The following is a 16604-nucleotide window of genomic DNA, read 5'->3' on the forward strand; positions in this document are numbered from 1 at the left end:
GCAAGGGAAACAACCACAGGCTCAGAGAGAGTGACGTTTGAAACGCTATTAGTGCACGCTAACTAGCTAGCCATTTCACTTCGGTTACACCAGCCTCATCTCGGGAGTTGATAGGCTTGAAGTCAAACAGCGCAATGCTTGACGCACAATGAAGAGCTGCTGGCAAAACACACGAAAGTGCTGTTTGAATGAATGTTTACACGCCTGCTTTTTTATTTTACCTTTATTTAACTAGGCAAGTCAGTTAAAACCTGTTGCGACTCTAGGGGCAGTACTTTTACTATTGGGGAAAAAACGTTCCCGTTTTAAACGGGATATTTTGTCAGGACAAGATGCTAGAATATGCATATAATTGACAGCTTTGGATAGAAACACTAACGTTTCCAAAACTGTAAAGATATCGTCTGTGAGTATAACAGAACTGATGTTGAGAGAAATCGCTGAGAAAGCACTGCGTTCCAATGAGTCCCTATTGAGCAGTGAATGTGCCATCAACAAGCTTACGCTTTGATTACGCTCCCGGACCCGGGTTTGAGAGTCACAAGAAGTTAAGAACAAATTCTTTTTTCAATGACGGCCTAGGAACAGTGGGTTAACTGCCTGTTCAGGGGCAGAACGACAGATTTGTACCTTGTCAGCTCGGGGATTTGAATTTCCAACCTTCTGGTTTCTAGTCGAACACTCTAAAAATGTTATTTAAAAAAAAAAAATCGGCGCCCAAAAATACAGTTTTCCAATTGTTATGAAAACTTGAAATCGGCCCTAATTAAATCGGCCATTCCGATTGATTGGTCGACCTCTAATCTCAAATTGAACTTTTAACAAAGCGCGTGTCTGATTTTGAGAAGAGAAGTTACTGAACTATGTGTTCATTTAGATCTGGTCCATAGAGGTGCGTAGAGGTTTGTTCAGATTCTCAGAACTCGGGAGTGTAGCAGGGCAGTGAGGTTAGGAGGAGGGTACAAAGGAACAAAAAGGGTGTCAGGTTGGGGTTGGGGCAGGATGGGGTCCTCACCTGGAGATATGGAGGCTTGGTTGAAAGGCCTAGGAGGGAAAGGGGGTTGAGCTCCAGGGATGTAGGTGATGCGGTCCAAAGTGGGAGTACCTGTTCCCCCAGGGTGAGGCAACAGGATAGTTGGAGGCATCTGGGCTAGATCAATAATCCCTTTTACAGACAGAAGCAAAGGGCCAACAGTGAGCAACATGAACCAAATCCATAGGATCAATTTCAAGAGTTATGAATGAACACTGCGTACAGTAGCCTTGGTTTTACCGGTCACCTTACTCTGAACAGTGCTCAAAAATAATTATTTTATTTGTTTAAGGGCTGCTTTAAAAAATTATATGTTAAGGTGTGTGGAGTGATGGTCACCTTGTAACCACTGGACAAATGAAAATTGGAAGTTTGTCAATACCCAATTTATAAAATTAAGTATTAGCTGTAGTCAGCTGCAGCCCTAAAATATACATAAACAAATCAGCTATAGTAAATCAAATAAAATTCTAAATCAATATGAGGCCATTTGTGAGGGTCATTTGCTTCTGGGCGTCTGGAAAAAGGTAGCCACTAATTCACAAGCACATTCTGCTTACTATCCCCCCACCTCCCTCCCGTGAGAGAGGGACACACAACCAGCCAGCCGCCAGAGTACAGTACCTCGCGCTCCGGGAGGGTAAGACAGAGCTATCGGTTGCTGTTCCCGTGGCGACAGGCCCCTGGCGACGTCGGGCCGTGGGATAACCTGCATCTGCTGGGAGGTGATATAATCATTGAGGATGGTCTGCCTCGTGTTCTCCATGGTGTACAGCTGGTAGGTGTTGTGGTAGCCCGTTGGGGACGGCTGCCTCGGGAACATGTACGCAGCTGCAGGGGGAAAGAGGAGGATAGATGAGGAGCAAACAGAGACCAATAATATGAACAACAGGCACGCTCCTTACTAGTGATGCACCGATATAACATCTAAAATAATCCTATTTTATAAGACAGTTCTTATTTGATTAATTGTGGTCGGACCCATCTATGTGAAGCAAGCCACAATAAGGATTAGCCTTCAAAATAAAAGTACGGCATAATTCTACTATTTGTATTCATTTGCATCACTGTCAATGACATACTTTTATTTTGAAGGCAACCTGCAAATCCCACTATTGTGCCTAATCCTTATTGTGGCAAAGCTTCAGAACACATGAGCCTCACTAGCCAGATGAAGCTAGCTGGCTGCTTATAACGTTAACTTTGGGCAACAGAGTTAAGTAGCTGGCTAGCTATTTATTTTCATGAACTGGAGTTCAATTTCAATAGCCGAACAGCAAGTGGCAACCTAGCTAATACTTATAAGGATTCCTAAATCATTCCTGAAAATGACTGCAGTTTCTACTGGTCATTGTTTTCCGGCTGGTTGTATTGGTGCTAGCTTGGTACCAAGCTAAAGCTAGCTACCCCAGAAGTTGCGGTTGAACAAAATCGTTCGTGGCTGGTGTTTGCAGACTTTTTTTGTACAGCTTTGACAGTACTACTTTATATTTTTTGACACGCAAAGACCCAAACGGCGTTCCATAGTATGTATGTCGTGAAGGTAATAGTAGTGACGCTATTCCTGTGTAACTCCGGTAGGGCAACATCTGAAAAATAGAGCACTTGGTTGTGTGTACCGGTGCTCAACCAGTCGGCGAAAGCCAACATCACCCACGACAGAGAACGGTTGATTGTCAAGAGCAATGAATGACATTTTCTTGGCTTTAATGGATTTCGCCTTCGAGTTGTTTCGCAGACATGTTCTTACTCTTTCAAATGACTGCTCGATCCACACAGCACACATTGTGGGCTAGGTTAGGAATGCTGTGTTGCGCAACATTTTACGTGGCGTCATTATACCATGTACCAACGTTATATAGGTATGCACGGTAGCTTTGACATCGGTTTTTAACATCGGCATTAAACTAGACATCGGGCCGTTACCGATGTTGGGTTTTTAGTAATATCGTCCGATTCCGATATTTTCACCGATATATCGTGCATCCCTACTGACGTCAACTGACTCAACCTGAGACTGGACATTCAGTGCCTATGAATGAGAGACACCAAAGATAACCTTCATCAGTTTACCCAGAATCCTTCTATCATTCCAGGATTCAGGTCTATTACTGTGTCATTTAATGGAGGTTGGCTTAGGTTCATTGGAGTGGCTGTGTAGCATGTCCTACCTGGGTCCAGGACAGCCCTGTGGAAGAGGGCAGGGTCTAGGTGTGGAGGTAGGTGGAACCTGGGCTCTCCGGGGGCTATGGGGCGGTGGTGGGGGTCGAAGGGGCTGTGGGAGGCCATAGGGTGGTTGGGGTCACCCCCTGACACAGGAGACTTGGCTGGAACACTGTCCCTCTGAGTGGGGGTCATGGTACTCTTCCGGTCATGGGACGCAGGCTTCCCAGAGCCTGGATAGGGGAGAGATGATCACAATTACAAATGGGTTTCATCAATACAAAATCGGTTTATATATATAGTACTGTAAACATAACTAACTAATATAAAAATGTGTTCACTTTCAATGTTGGAAAATTGTAATGATGTAAAGACCCATAGCAACACATCATTGCTTGTGAACTGATTGCTGTACAGCGAAACTACATGGTGCAGTCAGATACAGCTGACAGGATACATCTGCATTGAAAGTGAAGACTAAGAGGGATGGTCAGACAAGACGTACCCTCCTGTCCTCGGCCCAGCATCGGTGAGCCTCTGGACATGGAGCTAGTGCTGTAGTTGACCGGGGTCCTGCGGGCGTCGGCATCTTGGTACATGCCCGGGCTGAGCTGGGACTTTCCTTGCTCCTGGTGGGTGGAACGCAGGACGGAGGTTGCCGAGTTGACCACAGAGGTGTGGCGCGCTCGCTGCTCCGCTGCCGCCTTGCTCTCTTCATACTTGGCCCGCTCCATGGCCTCCAGCGGGGGCATGGTGTGACCATGGGGCAGCCTACTGGGACTGGTGATCAGGGACTTGACGTTGTGCTTGATGGCCGACTGGCTCAGAGGATGGCCCTGGTAGAGAGAGGAGAGGAGTGATTAGAGTCGGCTGGTGACAACGGACAGACCGACACGATGCACTCAGTAAAATCAGGCTAATAAAACACACTCACACGCCTACACACACAAATGTGTTCACTCTCTCTCAAACACGCACCTGGGATATAGAGCCCTCCATGGAGGCTCGGATGTTGGCAGCCATGTCGGGGGTCTTGCGGGGGTCCTGTCCAGGCTGCTCCTGGCGGGGGATCTCGTGGATGGAGCGGCCCATCTCCTTAATGGTGTTCACCCCCTCGTAGGGCTTACCCTTACCTATCCCCCCCTCAAAGGAGCGGATGGGTGGACTCTCCCTCTTTATCTGCTTGCCGTACTTCATGCTCTCCTCATAGGCCTCTGCAGAGGTTCTGGGTGTACCTGGAGTGGGAAGAGAAAAACACAAAGCTGGAATCTGTACATGGTAAAAATGACAAGATATTACAACAACAAAGAAGTTCCTTCAAACAACAAACACATTTTCTTTCCCTTGGACATCTTTGCACATGAGATTGAACAGCATTGTTCCTCTGTTTCATCAAGAAAACAAAAACAATAACAAATGCGTTGGGGGGGCGTGAACAGTGGTGTCATTGCAGATTTCAGCTTTAATGTGGGTTACATTTACATAGTAAAAATCATATCTGATTAATTTAATTGATTTAGCTGTTTTTAATTGACTGATTTACATACGGTTGTCTTCGTTATAATTATCTGATCTGCCAGGTTCTCGCTCATGCCCCAGTACATCTGAGTTTTGGAGCTGTGATGACACCTGATAGCTTAATTACCTTGCATGATGGATCCAGTCATCATGGGCCTCTCCTTAGACTCCCCGTGGGGACTGTCTCTGGGCAGGGCTCGGCTGATCAACCCTGACAAACACATACACAGTCAGTTACTCTCACACAGTGGCCTGAATATATGCACAGAGACGAGGGTAGAAGAAGAAAAAAAAAAAACACACACGCCTTACCTTCGAAGGGGGCTCCCTCTCTCCCGGGGTGGCCTCTGGCGACCTCCATCATATCGTAGGAGCGTTTGAGCTCATGGCCTGTCCTGGGGCTACGTGTGGCCTCTCTTGGGTTTTTAATGGCTACGGAGACAGGAGCTGATTTACAGATATACAAAAGGATCAAGTCAGAGTGACCACTAACAGGCCTTAGCCTTACCGTCGTAGGAGAGGATGTGTCCACTCTTGCCTTCGTAGATGACGTGTCCCTTGGCCAGCTGTTCCCGAGCCTTCTCTGGGCTGCTCAGGTCCTCCGTGGGCAGCTTGGTGATGGTGCCCTTCAGCAGGTCAGCCGCAATGCTGGACCCGGACAGGGCTGGCGTGCCCTGGTCACATGGAAGAGAGCGAAAGGGAGAGAGAGAAATAGGTCCAGAGAGAGCAACCAGAAACTGTTTAATACATTTTACGTTTTTCCTTTCAAAGAAATTTGCTCCAAGAATATTAGACTACTTCATAGAATATACACGGATTTACATAATCATAAACTCAATTGTTCTATAAGACATCCATAGACAGGGTGGTGCTTGGACACACATACTGATTTAGCAATGTTAGTGACATTCTAATACCTGTGTGATTGATCCTCTGGCTGAGTTTCCCCTGCTGATACCCCCATCCATTGGGCCTCCTAGAAGGAAGACAACAGAGAGACAGGTTGGTATGCATGGATACATGAGGGCTGTACAGTTGGCATTTTATTCCTGCTCAGAATCACTCATGCTCAATTCCAATTTTCCCCTCATTCTCCCTGAAATGTGCACTTGTTGACTCCAAGGATGTAAAATATCATTGGTGTAAGAAATATGGTACACTCTGGCTACACTAATGTAATGCTTCTAAATCTTTGAAGGGGAGTGAACAAATGCACACTTCAGGGTGAAGTGTGGAGCAATGGCCTGAAGTACACACTACACCCCCATGTCACCTCAGAGGTCAGTTGTAGAAGAAGTTGTGAGGAGGACTGCTGGTGAGTGGAGATGCTCGTTGAACTTGGGCTTGTGAAGGCCCCCCCTCTCCCTCCCTCCATCCCTAGCATGCCACATTCTGTCAGGTCTGTGCAAACAGAGGCCTGGAGGGAGGTAGGGTGGAAGTCGGTGCCAGACTCCTTCATTTCATTCTTCTCTTTTCTCCCTCAGCCTGAGATAATGCTCTTTTTCTCTTAAATTTCTCAGACCTGGGTTCAAATAGTATTTGAAATATTTTGCCCCAGAAATGCAAATCCCAACCATCTGCCACTACAAGCAGGCAAACACTGAGTATTTGAACACAGGTGTGGTTTCTGAGTATTCACTGTTGGAATCTGCATCGTTTAGTGAGTGACACTCACACACTTTACCACGGTGAAAGGGGAAACACACCGAAGGATAGACAGGTTGACAAACAGATTGAAAGGTTGTGAGATGGACAGACAAACACGCACCTCTGACTACCCCCTCATACTGCGTGCGAGAGAGGAGTCCCTCAGACTGGCCACGCGGAGAACACTGCTCCTGCTTAATGTAGGACACTAGGGAGAGGGAGGGAGGTGGAGAGAATGAACAGGGGACAATTAGGGAAGGGAAGTGGGATATTTGGGACTGTCACATCAGGTCTGAATGCGATTAAACTTTACAACAACATGCCACCTCTCTCATGCAAATCTAATAGCAGTGAGAGGACAGGAGCTGATGATAGACAGCAGGGCTATGTTCCAATATCCACACTAGCATACCACTTAGTAAGAAGACATGTATTGGGCATTTATTGTAAATAGTATTATAGTTTAATCATTGGGAATGTGGGTAGGGTGTGTGTGTTGTCCAGACTGGCTTGTCATACCAGGCTTGGCGGGGTCCTGCTGCCTGGGCAGGCCCAGAGATATGGAGCCCACAGAACTCTTTGCCCCCTCTGGGCCACCGTAGACAGCATGAGACGGTAGGTACGTACCAGGAGTCCCCTGAAATGGCCGGAACAGACAGGTCAGAATCAGGTCAGGATTGCAAAATTCCAGTTGGTTAACCAAGATTTCTGAAAAACCTTGAAACTTGTATGGAAATATACAGCAGGGAAATACAAGGAAGGTGCAGTGTACACAAATAAAAGTGGATCCAAGTGACATGTACCAAAGTTTCCCCTTTGGCATATTAGCTAGTAACCGTTACTAAATACAGACTACAAGGGCAAATACAAGGGCAAATACCCTTATCGGTTTCTTAGTAAATCATTATCACACAAATACTGCTATATTATGACTGAATGATAAAGAGAGAATGGTGCTGAATAGAACATACCAAAAACTCCAGCTACAGTGCCGTTTCTAGGCACAAGGGCAGGGGTTGCCAAACTTTTTTGGCCTGTGACCCCACCATGTAAAAAAGTGATGTCATCAATAGCAAATGCCTACTTTTTTAAATTGGGGCTATGACATTCTATTACAAATCAGTCTGACAGTAGATTTGGCAGTATTTCGATCTGAAATAAGTATGGTTTCAAGTGACTGAAACGCATGTGGAAAGGCATTGGGAAGTTCAGAAGATCATCAGGCAATAATTTTGTATGATCTTCTGTGTAGAAAAGATCATCATTGATGATATTATTTTTCCCAGTCTGATTTAGTGCCTGCTCATGTCGTCCAGTGATGGGGTCATGACATTTTGTAGCATAAACCATTAAATGATAGAGCCACATCAGTAGGAAGAAAACAGAAACCACTGTTTATTACAACCGCATCTAGTGGCTGCCGGAGGTTACTGACGTAACACTAGTTCTAAGACCCAAGCGCATTTAAAATGTATTTCAGAGTTTCTCGCATAACCCCATTTTGAAATCAGGCGACCCCACATTACATCGCAACCCCTAGTTTGGGAAACGCTGCAAAAGGGACATAAGCGCTTAGAGGCCCCACAACCGCTAAGGCACTCAAAATGCTAGAAACGGCCCTGTCCAGCTACACCTGTGTCGGTCTTTACCAGGGGGCTGGCTGGATCTGAGCCCTCACCTGATGGATAGGGGTCTTACCTGGGAGATGGAGCCACCCTGGATAAAGGAGGGCTTGTCTGTGGGTTTGGAGGTTGGAATTAATGGAGGAGGAGATGGAATGTTGGCGGGTCGGCTGTGTCTGGAGAAAGTCACACGGACTCCATCAGGCAGGCTCTGGACCACCTGGTTGGGAGCTGGCTGGAGCACTGGGAGAGGAGAGAAAACAGTAAAAGTTAGAAAGTGACACACTCTATAATATGGTCACTTAGCATATGGAAAGAGAAAACACACAAAAGAACGTGTGGCAAGAATAGAGAATCCAGAGGCACTGAAAAGTATCTGCATGATTGCACCAAAAACACTTCAGGATTTTTTTTTCAATTGATGTCCAGTATGGATAATTTTTTTCTTTGGGTGGCATTCCTTCAATTTGCTACTAAATTCAGCTCAAATTGTTTCTCATTCTCAGCCAGTGAATCATTCATTAGTCTTGCCAACAGGCTCCACCCATCTCCCATCTATGAGTGCATTATGATCAAACATTGATTTGCCCTAATGCTGCTCCCCCAGATGTTTAAGCCTGCCGCCACAGATTTCCCAGACTGCAGTGTTCTAACATGTTAGTGAGTCACAGTGACTGGGAGTGACCTGCCTTGAGGAAGCAACGCCTGCTCCTTTCCTCCCCACCGCACACCCGTCCTCCATGCCCCTGCACTACTAAATCAAAAATTTTATATTTGTCTGGGAGAGTTCCTACAGAAGGCACAGATGTCAGCACCCTGGCAGCTCACACGGGAGATAAGAAAACAAGGTACTCCATAATGAAATACTGATAAAGCCTTACTGCAGCCAGGCTGTGTGTGTAATGTTAATTCATGATAGGGACAGATAGATGCTCAAGGCCAGCTACACTACAGCTGAATCTACTCACAGAGACAAAGGGGAAAGAGTATGGGGGTGGAGTGCGAAAAGAACAAGGGCACGAGCTTAAGCCAATGGAACAAGAGTTGGCTACGGCACAAACAGTATGGGACCAGGCTAGGTGAATGGTAGAGAGGAGGTCAGATGGGGAAGGACAGAGCAGAGGGCGGTTACCTGGAGGCACGCTGTAGCGGGAGGCGTTGGGGTCATTGGGCTGAGGAGAGGCCTTGCTCATGTCCCTGGGAGAGAGCCCGTAGGGAGAGCCTGGCCGACCAGACTGGGCCTCCTGCTCCAGAGCCATCTTCATATCATAAGGCATGTAGGGGAAGGGCTTACCTGGAGAACACAACACAGAACAGAGACACATGAAAGAAAACACTACCACAACAAATTACACACACACACACACACACACACACACACACACACACACACAAAGAATCATAAGATGAAACACAATTTAAGGAAATCCAGTTCTCTGAGGACACATGCTGTTGATTTTGATTATTCATTCCAAATCAACTAAAAATGATTGAGAAGCATCTTGACATGGATTCGCAGTTGACAAAAAAGAAAGAAAAAAAGGCTGCTGTAATGCACGAACACGAACTTCAATTTTGCAGGCTTCTTCAAACATGGTATTGCGAGACTACCCGAAAACCTTTGTGGCTGAATGACTCTTCTGCCGTTCAAAATAGGACCCGCTTCTCTGTCTGTCTGGGAGGCACTGACTGTGTCCTGCTCTGACACACTCAAGTCACACGCCTTCAAAAGTAGACCGCAGAATCCCTCTCTTCCCCCAGAGGCATTTCAGGAAAAACAAGCCTTCCCCATCAGAGGCTTCATGGTGGCATCAGAGGTGAAATGGGGTCAGCTAACATCTTGTTCTGGCTCAGAAAGACATTTTAGAGTGGCAGTCTGAACCTGCTCTCTCTCTCCTCTCATATTTCCTTTGTTGACGGTGAACTACAGCGAACGTGACAGAAAAATGCATTGGCTACAAATAGGCTGCTGTTGGTTGAGAGGCTCAGGTAGGTAGGGGCTCAGAGGGAGGATATCGGTGTGTTTGTATGTACTCTCTCTTACCCTCCCTGTCCACTATGGTGGGGCTGTGGTTGGTGAAGCCAGGGCAGTTGGTGGGTTGTCTGCTGCGCTCGGGGTCAGCCTGATCCTGCCTCTGTTTCTCCTCGGCGTGGGCTGACTCGTGCACAGCCGTGATCTGGTGCTGGAACATGGCAAAACCGCTGAGGGGGGCTCCTATGGAAATTCCACCAGGACCAAAAGGAACCACCTACAGGAAGGGGGCGAGGAGAGATGCCCATGTGAGGAAGACTGGGGGGGACACAAGCTCTGTACAAGTGAAGCGAGCGGCTGATGCGTTGCCCACTAACACTGAAGTTTCTCGATCTACATTTGTAAGAGTACAGGAAAAGTAGATGTTGATTGGACTTCAGGGTCAGAATTAAACACAAAGTACTAAGGCATGACTTTAAACCATCCCAGAGAAAAGATAATGGACATTATTGGATGACAAATGTAAAACATCAGCTAAACAGTTGTCAGATTTGATAGTGTTCGTGTTTTGCACATAGTGCTTAAACAATCCAGTTTGTCTGATCTCATTCCATAAGAAATTAGGAGACAGAAGCACCATAGAAGAGGCCATTGGAGGGAAAGAAATTTACATCAGAAAACAATTTGACAGTGTCAGTACATTAGCATGATTGATTACACAAAAGATGGGCACAATTTGATTGATTTAAATCCATGCTGACACATTGCTCAACTGATTGAATGACAGAAGATTAATGATTGGTAACAAATTGATTGATTGACAGGTTGGTTGGAAAAATGCTGGGGATGATGGACTCACTTGACAGGGAGGTTGGTCTAAACAAGACATGCTTTCACCCTGCTGCCTGCCTCCGTGTGCCTGCCTCGCCGAATGGGCATATCTGATCATAGAAAAGTGTGGGTTGCTATAGTGACTGACCATGGGCGGGATGGCAGCGGCGCGCTGCTGGAGCTGCTGCATGTTGAGGTGGGCCTGCTTGGCCGTGGACATCAGCACTGAGCCGGGAGGGCTGAGCAACGAAGGCTTGTCCATACTAGAGAAAATCCTGAGGTCACAGGAGATAGGGGTAGACAGGAGAGGAACGGTGAGACACACTGTTCAGAAAGAGTTGAGGTAATGGTCAAAGGAGTTACAATAAAGGAGTCCTGTATGGAATGATTCAATTACCACTAATAATATCAACCATTTACCACCTTAATAATTAATCTAAGTACATTTTGCCCTCATCTGATCCCCTATACTGATAGTATCAACAGCTGAATGATCATTAGATTCACCCAAATAGCTTTGTTTTTTAAGTCCAAATGTGTTTTTTAGGTCCATCCCTGTGATCATCATCCTGACCCACCTCTGTCTCTCGGGCTCAGCGTCTACATCTTCGTCGGCGCTGCAGGTGGCACTGGAGTCGTTGTCTGAGTGGTGCCCCTCCCTCTGCTTCTCTGGCTCCCCCTTCTCCTTGGCAGAGTCAGGCTCCACCTTCACCTGCACCTCCCCGGCCCCCCCAGGCTTCATGTCCACATCTTGGGGCTCGCTCTTGGGGTGCCCATGTCCCTCGTAGGCCACCCGTGCTCTCTCCCCATCCTCCTGAGAGCCAGGCTCTCTGGCCTCTCCCTCGGGGCTCTTCTCCAACTTGACCCTCAGCTCCCCGTAGGAGGGCTCCTGTATCCTCCCATTGCTAGCCTGGCCCTTGTTGGACCACTGGTTCTCTGACCCTCCAGCTCCGTCTCCCCTCTGGGAATCCCCTCCGGCCTTGGAGGGGTCCGACGGGGACGGGGCGCTCTCTGTGTCTGAGCTGTTATCTCCACCTTTATGGGCACACAGAACAGGAAAAGACATGGGTGAGACGCACTTAAATCACTCTGTATGGCATACATAGTAAGTGACCCTGAGGAGAGGGACACCTATAATGATCCAAGCAGATAAAAATATTATGGATAAAAATATGCAGTATAGATAAAAACACAGACCACATACAATGCATTAATATTCTGCAAACCAATGATGCATGCAATGTTGCCTGTGTCTGGCACTATTGCCATGGAGAGAAGAAACCTGAACATTGAATCAAAAAAGCATGTGTCGATGCCAAGATAAATCTCTAACACAGGTCAAACTGAATCAAATCAAACACCAAAGAGTCTGTCCAAATAATGTGACCAAAAACAAATAATCTAAATGTGTCCCCTCTGACAGAAGCAGGGTTTTAGAACACTGAACACTCCCCTCCCAGCAGCATTACTGCCTTTGCTCAACCATGTGACACTCAATCAGCAGGCAGTTACACCAACCAACCAAGACCTTGGAGGACAGTTTGAGTTTCCTTGGGAGTCAATGAGAGCTTCAAAAACAACACATAATATAGTGACCTTCTGTAGTCCAGACACAACTTTACAAATATCTGATTGTAGTTGGTTGTCATCAGGAGGGGCAGCAAGGCAGCAGCAGGGATAGAGTGAGACAGAGACTAGCAGGCTACAAGGGTAGGGGGAAGCCTCTACTACCTCCCTCCTCCCAGTCAGGTGAGAGGATCAACCCTAAACCAATTTGCTTCACCTCAGCCACTTTGCTTAACCACGACCAAAAGCTAGAGGGAGATGGGCTCCACGCCAAAAGAGAAAGAAAGAGAGATGGAGAAGGGGAGAAGAAAGAGGGAGAGAGAAAGAGATGGCCAAGAGCAACAGTCGGTGAGTGATCGGTTTGTGACAAACCCAAGGGAGACATTGAATTCATGAGGACATTTAGGGACAGGATGAAATGGAAAGGTACCAGACAATCTGGACTCACACGCATTAACCTATACCCATACATGGCAGAGCATTGCAGGGCAAGGGATTTAAATATTCAAAACAGGCCCTGTTACGACAACATTTTAGAACTTTAAGAGTGGAGAGAGAGAGAGCAAGACCGAGAGAGATAGAAGACTGCAAGTGGAGAGTGAGAGAGAGGGGGGAGAGAAGAGACACAGAAGGAGAAAGAGCAGAGAGTTGGGGAGAGAGTGGGAGAGGGGTAGAGAGAAAGAAACCGGGGGAGGCCCGGTGGATCAAAAGAGTGGAGCAGCACTCCGCGTTCCATGCAGTACGCTTTCTTCAAAGCCAAGGAACAGTTACATAACCCAGACCCAGCAGTCAGAATTAGTTCACATCTTTTATCTCTCGCTTTTTCCCCCTCCTTCTCCCTTTCTATTTGATCCCTTTTTTCTCTCTCATTAAAACTACAGACAGTATAGAGAAAATACCGGGGCTCCTTTGCCATAATTCAAATCAAATTCTCAGAAGACAGACAGTTCAAGAGGCTCTTTCTGAAGTGGACTCACTCTTTTAGACTTTGCTTCACTCTTCCATAGAGGCGTTTCTCTAAATCTTTCTCATTCACACACAACTACATCGTTTATTCACTCAGATCAAATGTAAGTAAATAATCATCAAAAACAATTCTTAACAATGGTTGTGTTTGTGTATTTGTGCTGTGCAGACAGTGTAAGTGTGTCTGAATGCGAGGATATACAGTAGGATGGTGTGCGACATCTCTCTGACTGACCATCACTATCCTCTGGGTTTTGGTCGTCATCAGCTGAAGCCATGCTCTCGCTCTGAGACGGGTCTCGATCTCCCCGTGCCCGCCGTGTGTCCTGAAGAAACACAGGTTATAGAACAAACAACTTCACTGCTCCTCTGATTATTACAGAAAATCGATTAAAGACAGTGACAGACATTCAAGTTCTAATAAGACGTTAAAGAAAAGAAAACTCTTCATATTGTACCTGAACAATGTTATTAAGCACTAAACTGAGAAAATTAACTGAAACTGGTAGGGACTGCCTGGATGATAAGGTATACTCTTTTATTGCCATTGTATTTACATTTTTTATGTGCCCATATGAACACAACCCTGGTAATTAATTGTGTTGAATGCTGCTGTACCTGCTTGTGCTGCTGGAGCAAGTTGTCCAGGTTGTGCCGTCTCTTGTAGTTGAAGTAGAAGTTCTTGCACTGAGCCTCGCTCTTGGTGCCCACCATCTTGGCAATGGCTGGCCAGTTGCGCCCGTGCTCGACAAGCCCTGGCAGAGGAGAGAGAGGGAGACTGGGTTGGGATCTGAACCTAAAACAGGCGCAGATTAAGCATATTCATTGAATATTAACCTACTACAGATTGACACCATCTCACCTGGTAAAACCTTGCAGGCCAACAGCACTTATCTAATCCAACAATTAGCTTTAATGGAGTCTCAAACTGTTTACGACAGACTACGCTTACAGAGAGGTGCAGTGGACTGGAAGATCGACAGCCGATTACCTTTGACATTAGGGTCTCTCTCCAACCTCCCTCCCCCTTCATCCACTGCATTTCTGAGCTAAAGGACACCGACACTTTGACAAATCACCTCAGACTGGAGCCCAGAATAGGACAAAGGTCCATTACAAACGCCATCTGAACTAATAAGACAGAAGACACCGGACAGAACATTTAGTGTCGGGTTTGAGTCACTTGTAATAGTCGTATTTTTTTTCTTATCTTTTTCAAAATGATAATGGTGGTCCAGTTGCCCTATTTAGTGTTGGCCAGAAAACCACTGAAAACACCTACAGTATATAACATGGACATTATCCATTCTCCCCCCAAATTATCAAAGACACCAGCCACCAAAGTCAAACTATTCTCTTTGTTACCACAAGGCAATCGGTACCGATGCACCAAATCTGGAACCAACAGGACCCTGAAGAGCTTCTACCCACAAGCTATAATGCTGCTAAAATGGTTAGTTAAATAGTTAACCAATAGCTACTCGGAATACCTGCAATGACCATTTTTGCACTAATCTATTTTTAGTTTATCTATCCCGTTGCAATCGGAAAGTATTTAGACCCCTTGACTTTTTCAGAGGTGTTATATAACATTACAGCCTTATTCTAAAATGTAATCCATTGTTTTTCCCCTTCATTAATCTACACACAATACCCCATAATGACAAAGCAAAAACAGATTTTTTTGAATTATTTGCAAATTTAAGTATAAAATATCACATTTACATAAGTATTCAGATTCTTTATGCAGTACTTTGTTGAAGTACCTTCGGTAGCAATTACAGCCTCAAGTCTTCTTGTTATGACGCGACAAGCTTGGCACACCTTAATTTGGGAATTTTCTTCCATTCCTTTCTGCAGATCCTCTTAAGCTCTTTCAGGTTAGATGGGGAGTGTCGCTGCACAACTATTTTCAGGTCTCTCCAGAGATGTTAGATTGGGTTCAATTACGGGCTCTGGCTGGGCTACTCAAAGACATTCAGAGACATGTCCCAAAGCCACTCCTGTGTTGTCTTGGCTGTGTGTTTACGGTTGTTGTCCTGTTGGAAGGTGAACCTTCGCCTCAGTCTGAGGTCCTGAGCAGATTTTCATCAAGGATCTCTGTACTTCTTCCGTTCATCTTTCCCTCGATCCTGACTAGACTCCCAGTCCCTGCCGCTGAAAAACATCCCCACAGCCTAATGCTGCCACCACACTTCACCGTCCCAGGTCCCAGGTTTTCTCCAGACAAGGCGCTTGGCATTCAGGCCAAAGAGTTCAATCTTGGTTTAATCAGACCAAAGAATCTTGTTTCTCATGGTCTGAGTCCTTTAGGTGCCTTTTGGCAAACTCCAAGCGGTCGATCATGTGCCTATTACTGAAGAGTGGCTTCCGTCTGGCCACTCTACCATAAAGGCCTGATTGGTGGAGTGCTGCAGAGATGGTTTTCCTTCTGGAAGGTTCTCCCATCTCCACAGATGAATTCTACAGCTCTACAGTCAGAGTGACCATTGGGTTCTTGGTCATCTCCCTGACCAAGGACCTTCTCCCCCGACTGCACTGCTTGGCCGGGTAGCTAGCTCTAGGAAGTCTTGGTGGTTCCAAACTTCTTCCATTTAAGAATAGCAAGAATGTAACAAAATGTGGAAATTGTCAAAGGGTCTGAATACTTTCCGGATGCACTGTACATGTACATAACTACCTCGTAACCCTGCACTTCAACTTGGTACGCCGTGTATATAGCCAAGTTATCGTTACTCATAGTTAAATGTATTCCTTGTGTTTTTATTTTTCAATGTTCTTTGCTATTCTTTCTACTGTGTCTTTTTCCCCCCCTCTCTGCATTGCTGGGAAGGGCCCATAAGTAAGCATGTCAGTGTTAGTCCACACCTGTTGTTTACGTAGCATGTGATACATGTTGATTTGAAAATGTGTGAATACTGTGAATGCTATATTCACCCATCTCTTAGATTAATAGAAGTAATCATATCAGCGTCTTTCCTAAAAGTTTGTTGTTGATATGCATTAAATTGTGTAGGACTTTCAGACGGACTGATCCCTAATATTCGTCATGAGGCCTACGACCAGTACAGCACTAAATCAAATCAAATTTTATTTGTCACATGCAGATGTTAATGCGAGTGTAGCGAAATGCTTGTGCTTCTAGTTCCGACAATGCAGTAATAACCAACGAGTAATCTAGCTAACAATTCCAAAACTACTACCTTATACACATAAGTGTAAAGGGATAAAGACAGTCAGTGGCTTGGGTGGTTGTTGTCCTTGATGATCTTTATGGCCTTCCTGT

General features: G+C 45.9%; 1 protein-coding gene across 5 annotated transcripts in view; it reads right to left on the reverse strand.

Moving 5' to 3' along the window:
• Positions 1-16604, reverse strand: part of LOC109872630 (nuclear receptor corepressor 1) — a 104472-nt gene that overhangs the window by 16515 nt on the left and 71353 nt on the right. For 4 of the 5 annotated variants that reach the window (XM_031807505.1, XM_020463932.2, XM_031807504.1 and 1 more), the window contains 18 exons: positions 13937-14073; positions 13554-13644; positions 11365-11821; positions 10935-11061; positions 10028-10232; positions 9116-9277; positions 8060-8226; positions 6881-6998; positions 6483-6569; positions 5632-5690; positions 5223-5388; positions 5027-5146; positions 4842-4925; positions 4175-4431; positions 3702-4032; positions 3205-3429; positions 1658-1864; positions 1016-1165 (listed from right to left, as the gene is read on the reverse strand). In XM_031807505.1, coding sequence (XP_031663365.1) covers positions 1016-1165; positions 1658-1864; positions 3205-3429; positions 3702-4032; positions 4175-4431; positions 4842-4925; positions 5027-5146; positions 5223-5388; positions 5632-5690; positions 6483-6569; positions 6881-6998; positions 8060-8226; positions 9116-9277; positions 10028-10232; positions 10935-11061; positions 11365-11821; positions 13554-13644; positions 13937-14073 — 3150 coding nt within the window. The remainder of the gene's footprint in view (positions 1-1015; positions 1166-1657; positions 1865-3204; positions 3430-3701; positions 4033-4174; positions 4432-4841; positions 4926-5026; positions 5147-5222; positions 5389-5631; positions 5691-6482; positions 6570-6880; positions 6999-8059; positions 8227-9115; positions 9278-10027; positions 10233-10934; positions 11062-11364; positions 11822-13553; positions 13645-13936; positions 14074-16604) is intronic. The other variant, XM_031807506.1, reaches the window with a different exon arrangement.

The sequence above is a fragment of the Oncorhynchus kisutch genome, linkage group LG28 (genome assembly GCF_002021735.2).
Source record: "Oncorhynchus kisutch isolate 150728-3 linkage group LG28, Okis_V2, whole genome shotgun sequence".
NCBI classification, from domain to species: domain Eukaryota; kingdom Metazoa; phylum Chordata; class Actinopteri; order Salmoniformes; family Salmonidae; genus Oncorhynchus; species Oncorhynchus kisutch.